Source organism: Gossypium hirsutum, chromosome D08 (assembly GCF_007990345.1).
Source record: "Gossypium hirsutum isolate 1008001.06 chromosome D08, Gossypium_hirsutum_v2.1, whole genome shotgun sequence".
In the NCBI taxonomy this organism is placed as follows: Eukaryota; Viridiplantae; Streptophyta; class Magnoliopsida; order Malvales; family Malvaceae; genus Gossypium; species Gossypium hirsutum.
This window is the reverse complement of record NC_053444.1, coordinates 37,902,739-37,912,279: the sequence shown is the minus strand read 5'-3', so window position 1 is coordinate 37,912,279 and position 9,541 is coordinate 37,902,739. Positions and strand designations below refer to the sequence as shown.

The 9,541-nt window shown below is 36.1% G+C and overlaps 1 protein-coding gene across 1 annotated transcript; it reads right to left on the bottom strand.

Annotated features, from left to right (window-relative positions):
- Nucleotides 1-1,858: 1,858 nt before the first annotated feature.
- On the bottom strand, nt 1,859-8,463 carry LOC107906658 (uncharacterized). The gene is made up of 3 exons (XM_041100013.1): nt 8,407-8,463; nt 2,486-2,677; nt 1,859-2,311 (listed from the first exon to the last, which is right to left on the bottom strand). Exons 1-3 carry the CDS (start codon nt 8,461-8,463, stop codon nt 1,859-1,861), a joined length of 702 nt encoding a protein of 233 aa, XP_040955947.1.
- Between the last annotated feature and the right edge of the window lie 1,078 nt (nt 8,464-9,541).

Sequence of the window (9,541 nt, the reverse complement as noted above, 5' to 3'; positions counted from 1 at the left end):
ACGTTTCATAGCTCAAGTGCCAAAGTATCTATAAATTTTTTTATGAATATTGTGATATATGTTTAAATGTTATGTGATTATATGTGTAATGTGATATATGTTTAAAAGGGAATGTGGTTATCATGTAAATGAACTAATAAATAATGCATAAGTGAATATAACATGACATTATAGTTGGAACTGTTGAGGTTGTGCTATATGGTTCTTTTATTAATGCTTGATGAAATGTTTGCATGGTAGTTGTTCTAGGCATTCACTGAGCTTGTTAAGCTCACCCACTCCTTTTAAACCATTGCAGATTGCAACGCACCCAAGGCTACATCACTTGCATCACACAAAACTGCAAAAGGTTGAGACCAATCAGGTGCAACGACAATGGGTGCATTGACCAGCTGGTTTTTTAACTAAATAAAGACATCCAGACATGCCTCGTCAAAGAGGAATTTTTGAATCTGTTCTAGCAATAAGCACAATGGTTTTGCAATTTTTGAAAAATCCTTAATAAACCATCGGTAAAATCCTGCATGTCCAAGAAAGCTACGAATACCTTTCACCTTTGTCGGTGGGGGTAATTTCTCAATGATTTCCACCTTAGCTTTATCTAGTTGAATACCCTGATTAGAGATGCGATGACCCAACACAATGCCTTCAATTGCCATAAAATGAAATTTTTCGCAATTCAAGATAAGATGAGTGTCCTCACATCACTTCAGTACTTTATCCATTTGTCAGTGCAATGATCAAAATCATTCCCATAAATTGAAAAGTCATCCATAAAAACCTTTAAAAGGTCTTCGATCATATCTGAGAATATTGCCATCATACACCTTTGAAATGTGGTTGGTGCATTGCAAAGACTGAAAGGCATACGATGAAAAGCAAAAGTACCAAAGGGGTAGGTGAAAGTTGTTTTCTGCTGATCCTCTAGTGCAATAGCAAATTGCTTGTACCCAGAATAGCTGTCTAGGAAGAAATAATAAGCTTTTCCAGCAAGCCGATCTAACATTTTGTCAATGAAGGGAAGTGGAAAATGATCCTTCCTTGTGGCTGCATTTAACTTATGGTAGTCCACTCGCCACCCAGTGGAGATGCCTGTTGGTAGTAATTCGTCCTTATCATTACGAATCACTGTGATGCCACTCTTTTTCAAGACGCATTGCACTGGACTCACCCACTTGCTATCAGAAATCGGGTATATAATTCCTGCATCAAGCCATTTTATGATTTTTTTTGACCACTTTCTTCATCTTTTCGTTTAACCTTCTTTGTAGTTCAATTGACTGCTGGCCTTCATCTTCTAACCTGATTTTGTGCATACAAAAAGAAAGACTAATACCTTGAATATCTGTAATACTCCAGGCTATAGCTCATTTGTGCTACTTGAGAATGTGAGTAAATTTCTTTTCTTGTGTTTCATCTAGTATTGCAGAGATAATAACTGGAAGAGTATTGTGATCACCCAAAAAGTTTTATTTAAGATGAAGAGGTAATGGTTTCAATTCCAGAGTGGGAGCTTCTTCAATTGATGGTTTGAAAATTGAAGTGGTTCTGTTGGTTAGGTCTAAGGATTCAACTTGCCATATATGCTTGACTTCAACAGTACTAGCTTCAACTGTACTATCACAATTGTCTACGGATTCAGCCTCAGATGTCACTGTAATTTCTTCAGCAAGGACTGTGCTTTGGTATTGAATTCTTCCTCAATTAAATCATCGAGCACATCGACAGTATGGCACTCTGCTTTATCCTTGTGATGAACAGACTCAAAAACATTGAAGGTAACTTGCTCATTATTCAATCGCATGGTGAGTTCTCCTTTATAAACATCAATGAGAGTTCGACCGGTGGCTAAAAATGGTCATCCCAAGATTATGGGAACCTCCTTGTCCGCCTCGCAGTCAAGCATGATAAAATTAGTCGAAAAAATGAATTTATCCACAGGAACTAAAATATCTTTGATTTTCCCTTCAGGTTGAACTAAAGATCGATGTACCAGTTGTAATGTCATTATAATGGGTTTCATATGACCAATTCCAAACTTTTGAAAAGTAGATAGTGGCATAAGGTTGATGCTAGCTCCCAAATCACTTAAAGCCTTGCCCAAATACTGATTGCCAATCGAACATGGAATGGTAATGTTTCCAGGATCTTTCAATTTAAGGGGCAACTTATTTGTCAAGATAACACTACAACCTTCAGTGAGTGTAATAGTTTCAACATCAGTAAGTTTTTTCATTTTGGACAAGAGGTCTTTCATAAATTTCCCATAACTTAGAATTTGTACCAGAGTGTCCACTAAAGCAATGTTGATCTGTAGTTGTTTCAGTGTATCCAGAAACCGCTAATACTGTTTGTCATTTTCATTCCTCTTGAATCTTTGTGGAAAAGGTATAGGTGGAAGTACATCCAGTTGCGATGATACTTTTGGTTGCGTCCATAATTTCGAGGGTCGAATATAAGGCATGTGAGCGACAATTGGTCGTACTTCTTTGTCTGGTACATCAACAAGTTCTTCAGAATCAACATTCCCATCAGGGCTTATGGCACCAATATCTGGTGGTGCTACAGTAGAATCGACAATTGGCTCATCAGTTTGTTTACCACTCCTAAGAGTGATAGCTTTACAGTGCTCTTTCCCCCTCAGGCTGGGGTTTGCAGTGTTCGCGAGGTAATGAGCCTTGTGGTTGAGTATTCAAATTTGAAGCAAGTTGTCCCAATTGTGCCTCCAATGCTCGAATGGAAGATGAATTTCCTTAAACAATAGCTTCTGTGCGAGTAATATGCTCTCGCATTAACACATTAAGGGTAGTTAATGGGTCAGAAGTATAAGTTTGTGTATATTGTTGTTGTCGCTGTCCTTGGATATTTTGATTTGTCATCAAAGAATGTTGTGGTTGCATCTAATTTTGATGTAAGTGTGTCTAACCTTGTTGTTGATACCTCTGAGGATGCTGACTGTAGTTCTATTGTTGTTGAGTATAATTCATTTGTGTTGGATTATAATTTCCTTGAGTAGATGCATTCCCATATCTGAATGTCGCAGTATTTTGTCCAACATTCTAAGCTCCCCAAAACTCTTGGTTGCATGCAAAATTGTTGTAAGAGTTGCCATAAGAATTTTTGCGAATATTACTGACATAACAGCTGTCGAAACCATTTTTTAAAAAAAACGAGTCGACTTCTATTTTAAAAAAAATAAAAAAAATAGGAGTCGCCACCAATCCTTTTTTTATGAGGTGTGATCGGATCACCTCATAATTTGATCATTTTAATAAGAGATTTGATTTATTAAAATGATGTTTTTAATCTACGAAATCCAAAAAATAGGTTCGAGAGTCGGTTACATATGAGGAAGGATTAGCACCCTCGTAACGCCCAAAATTGGTATCTAGATGATTAATTAATGTCTTAGCATCGAAAGTCAAAAATTCGAAAAGAAATTTAAAATATAATCCTTAAAATCTCTTGAATTAATGAAAACATGTAAAAGGACCTCTTTTCTCGAAGTAATTAACAGGTCGTACCCCGTAAGTTAAGATACGACACATTAAATTCCCGAAAATAAGTTTCCCTTTTACTTTATTATTTGATCGAATCTCATGTATTTAAAAATTTAAAGGATGTTCGATTATTTAGGACCAACGTGAAAATCAAAACCCCGTAAGTTAGGGTACAACTTCTCGAATCTCCAAACACGAAACATTGCCTATTTTGAAAACCTTTTTTGAATAATATCAAACATAATATTTAAAACAATGTATTTTTCTTATTCGGGATATAACATAAAACGGCTTATTATTGAAAAATATATTTAAACGCGATTTTTTTTATGTGATTTTAACGAAATGAGATAGAATGATGATGTAGAAAATAGAACGATGATATAGATGAAATGTCATGTAAATGACGTATACTAATAAAAACAATTTACGAGCATAACATAATATACACTATTTGAACAATAATATGAACAATCAAAGATAAATGAAATAAATAATAACAATGGTAATAATACCAAAGCATGCACATAAAAGGACAATACTAACTTAAAAAACAAAGAAATAAATAAAATGAATACATAAATAATGTAAGAGAAAATAGTTTATAAAAGTATTGAAAATAAAGAACCAAATTAAAATATAAATGAGATTTAAAGGTACAATTTGGAATAAAATATATAAATAAATGAAATAATAATATATGTACAAGTAAAAATAATAATCTAATTTTAAAGGTTTAAAAAAGGATAATAAACAAATAGATGAATAGATAATAATGAAATAATAATAGATAACAAAATACCAATAATAACGAAGGCATAAATAAAATGAATAAGTAATGAAAGAAAATAAAAAATAGAATAATAATAAGTGAATACAAGGATAAAAATAAATAAATGAATGAATGAATGTAAAAGTAAATAAATAAAATAAAGCAAGAACAGTGTGCATATAAAAGAATAAAAGTTTGAAATTAAGCAAATAAAGGATTAAATTGGTATTAAAATGAAATTTTGGGCCTAAATTATAATAAAATAAATGAATAAACACAAAAGCACTAGATTGAAACTCGAATGAAATTTAAGGGGCATAAATCAGAATAAAAAAATGAGGTAACGGACCACATTGAAAAGAGCGAATAACAGGGACCAAAAGGGAAAATATTCTCGCCCTCCAAAAGCAACACTTTATACGGGGCTAAAATGCAATAAAAGCAAAATTCTAGGGCAAAATCAAAAGAAAAAAGAATAGAAAAGAACTAATTGAAGCGGGCCAAAGAAGCGGAAGGACTAAACAAGTAAATATCCCTTCCGCTTAAAAAAAACACAAGGATCCTTAACCTAGAGCGGGTCAGATTTCAGGTCTAATGTCCAAAATGACGTCATTTTGGTGCCTGAAAGGCCTGCACAAAATGACGTCGTTTTGGAGGCCTATTTAAGTTAGTTTTTTGACAAAAAAATTCATTTAACACCTTTGTTTCAAAAAAAAAACTCTAAACTCTCTCAAAACTCTCTCTTAGCTCCTCTCTTTGGCCATGACTCTGGCCGTCAGACCACCGTGGTGGCTTCCGGTTGCCGGCAACTACGCCGCCATCCACGGTGGTTGGAAAATAAAAAAAGGCCATTTTTTTGGCTTTTCGACTCTCCGAGCTTAAAAATGTCATTTTTCATCGGAAACGACAAACCTCGGCCTCCCATGACGACGCAAACGTAAATAAAAGGTAAGATTCGACTCTTTTCTTTTATTTTTTTTAAAATAATAAAATAAAACAAATGAAATGAAATAAAATAAAATAAAAAATAGAATAAAAAACTACCTCTAAAATTTTCGGTTTTGATTGTTGTGTTTTTGTATTTCAATCTCGTAAAAAAAATTGCAACTTGTGCAGTGGCTTTTAAAGTCGAAAATATTACAACTGTTTTTGTTTTCCTTTTTTGTTACTCTCGTTTTCTACTACCTCTCTGCTGTCTGTCCTGGCAGGTACGGAGGCCGTAGGTCAGCTGGGCATGGGTGCTGAAGTGGAGGAGTGGCGGCGGCTGGTCCTAGGGTTTCTTTATTGTTTTCTGAAAATGTTGTGGGCTGGGGTAGGTTGGGTTGTATTGGGCTAGGGCAATTTAGTTTGGGTTTAGGTTGGTTGGGTTTATTGTAATTGGGCTGCTTGATTTGGGTTTAATGTAGTTGGGTTTGGGGTTTAGGTTTGTTTGGTTTGATTTTGGTTATGTGGTAGTTTGGGTTTTATTTTGTAATTGGGTTGGTTTGCTTATGGGCCCCAGGCTAAATTGGGCTCATATAGCTGCCCCTCTTTGCTCGTTATCGTGTAACGAGAACAAAGCAAAGACTTTTAAGAAAGACCAATTTTTTTCGGTCTCGCTGAGTCTCAACTTCCTTGGTGCTTCTCTTCTTCAAGTAGCCTCGTTCTAACCCACTACCACTTTAGGGAAATGAGACTGGCGGTTTTAGTCTGCTCCACTGTAACTTTAGGGAGATAGGATTAGTAGCTTCAATCTGCTTCACTGCAACTTCAAGGAGATAAGGTTAGTATCTTTAACTTGCTCCACTGCAACTTTAGGGAGATAAGGTTTGAGGCTTTAATCTGCTCCACTACAACTTTAGGGAGATAAGATTTGTAGCCTGTCCTCAATCTGCTCCACTGCAACTTCAGGGAGATAAGATTGATTTATTTTTAACCTGTTCCACTGAAACTTCAGGGAGATAAGGTTTGATATGATCTGCTCTACTGCAACTTCAGAGAGATAATATCTGCAATTTATAGCTTCAATCTGTTCCACTGCAACTTCAGGGGAATAAGATTCGCTATCTTCAGTCAGATCCACTGTAACTTCAGGGAGATAAGACTTGTAACTTCAACCTACTACACTGCAACTTCAGGGAGATAAGGTTTGCTATGATGACTTCAATCCATCCCACTACAACTTTAGGGGTATAGGATTTGTGGTTTCACTGATCTGTTCTCTAGGGAACATGACCTGTAGAATTCATTTCATAGGCTTATGTTTATGCCGAATGATTAGGATGTCATGATCAAGATGAATCAAATGCCCCTAACTAGGATGTCGAGAATGATCCATTTTTAATGCTTAAGTTGTCATTGCTCTTTGTTCATCAAGGTTCTATCACTGACGCATTACCCTGCCTTCTTGTTCAGCTGGTATCTTTGAAAGAAAACTTGAAGAAATAGCCATAATTTAGACTATTCTTTCTCAAATGTTTTCCAACCCTTAACTTTGGTTAGTTTTAAACAATAGTCCTGTTTCAGGTCCTTGTGCTATTTAGAAGCTTTCAGAGTAATATGCAAAACTCCTTTTGCTTGAATATCATCAGTCCATTAATCGTTATTTCAATGAAAAATGCTTGAAAAGGATTATCACAATGGACCAAATGAAATTTTATTGAGAGCAAAGCTCGAAATGAATAAATTAATCAAGATAGCAAATTTTGCTAAGATACAAAATGAATAAGATGAAAACAGGTGTCCCAAATATCGTAGCATGAGCTTCTCTGCACAAACTTCTTGATGACCCTTTTGACCTTGATGTGTTTCAAAGATTCAGAATGCTTTGTTGATGCCCCAAGATGTAGCATCCATCCTTCTTGTTAATTTTGGGAGGACAAGACTAACACATGCCCCATCTTCGAACAAAATTTGAGCTATCCCTTTTCGGATTTTCAACTCAAAACCCCTTTGGTCTCAAGGCACCCTTTGTAGGTTTTCGCCTTGGCCTCTCCCTTTTTTTAGGTCTCAAAGCGCCTTTTGCAGATTTTTGCATTGGCCTCTCCTTCCTTTTTAGGTGAAATATTTCTTGATTGAATTTGAATTTATAGGAGGCAAGTTTTTACCATCCATCTCGGTCAAAATCAGTGTTCCTCTAGAAAATGCCTTCTTTACAACATAAGGTCCTTCCCAATTTGGCATCCATTTCCCTCTAAATTCCTTTTGTACGGGAAAGATCTTTTTCAATACCAGGTCCCCCTCATGGAACTCTCTAGGACGAACTTTTTTGTCATAAGCTCGTATAATTCGTTTTTGGTAAATCTGACCATGACGGATAACCCTTAGCCTCTTTCCTTCGATCAAGTTCAACTAATCATGTTGAGACTGGAGCCATTCTGCTTCATCTAATTTTAGTTCTGACAAAACTCAGAGAGAAGGAATCTCGACTTCAATAGGCAAAACTGCCTTCATTCTGTAAACCAAAAAGAAAGGCGTTGCCTCGGTAGAGGTCCTGATAGATGTTCGATAAGCATAGAGGGCAAATAGTAATTTTTCATGCAAATCTTTATAAGTCTAGTCATTTTCCCCACGATCTTCTTAATTTTTTTTTGGCTGCCTCCACTACACCATTCATTTTTGGGCGATATGGCGACGAGTTATGGTGTTTCATCTTAAATTGACTGCAAACCTCCGTTATTATACTGTTGTTCAAATTCAGCGCATTATTAGATATGATTCTTTCTCGCATTCCATGCCAACATATGATCTCTTTTTTTAAGAATTTGCTGACTGCCGACTTTGTGACATTGGTATATGAAGCAGCTTCCACCCACTTAGTAAAGTAATCAATGACCACGAAGATGAATCGATGCCCATTAGAAGCTTTTGGCGATATTGGCCCAATGGCATCCATGCCCTACATGGACAAAGGCCAGGGAGAAGTCATGACGTGAAGAAATGAGGGCAGCACATGAATTTTGTCTCCATAAATTTCGCACTTGTGACATCTCTTAGCGTAATTAATACAATCCCCTTCCATGGTGGACCAATAATACCCGAATCTCATGATTTGCCTGGCCATTGTAAAATATTAGCGTGTGTTCCATAGACACCCTCATGGACTTCTTCCAAGATTTTCTTAGCCTCAACAGCGTCCACACATCTTAATAGTACCTGATCCTTCCCTCTTTTGTATAGGATTTCCCCGTCCAAGACATACTCACTGGCCATTCTATTATGGATTTTGCAATCATATCATCGACATAAATTTTAATTTCTTTATGCTTCATATAATGGAACAGGGTTACCATAGCTCCCTGAAACATTGGTCCTGCATTTTTCAGTCCAAATGGTATCACCTTATAACAAAAAGTTCCCCATATGGTTACGAACATGGTCTTTTCCATGTCTTCAGAATGCATCTTTATCTGGTTGTATCCCGAGGAGCCATCCATGAAGGAGAAAAGTGAGTAACCTGTCGTGTTATCTACTAGGGTATCAATGTGAGGCAACGAGAAGTTGTCTTTCAGGCTAGCTTTGTTCAAATTAATTACTTGTAAGAACCCAGCATCGAATTGCTTTTTGACCTCTTCTTTTATCTGTAGCAAAACGTTGGGACTCATCCTTCGGAGCTTCTATTGAACTGGTTTACATTCTTCCTTTATGGGAGGTTGGTGTACCATGATATCAGTACTTAACCCTGGCATGTATTGATAGAACCACGCGAAGACATCCTTGAATTCTTGGAGTAATTTAACGAGGTCTTGCTTTGTCTTTGCGGTAATGCCAGTTCCAATCTTCACCTCTTTTCCCTCTTCTAAGATCACATTTTCCACTGACTCTTTGTGAGGTAGGAGTTGTTTCTCGTCTTGCTTTACCATCCTTAACAAATCAAGAGATAGGTTACAGTCTTGATCATCTTCAAAATCCTGGGAATCTTCCATATCAGTATCTTGCTCAAAAGCAGGTTCTGAGTCAGTAGTAGCGTTGTTCATATCATTGATATCTAGGGACCTGTTATAGAGATGGAAGAAGGCCCAAAGAAAAAAAGAATCTAAGAATAATTATATGCATAGTATGATTATGAATGGAATAGAAAGAATAAAAGAATATTTGCTCAAAATGAGACAGAAAGATGCATTTTTATTGAAATAAAAATGTTGGACATATGCCTTTTCTACAAAAATATTCTTATTACTCCCAAGCTTAGAGCAACAAGTATGTTTTGAACATTACTCTGAATTGGCTCTAAAAGTTACAGGAATCTCTTCCGCAGTTCAATTTTCAGAACACTTCCAGGTTCATAAGG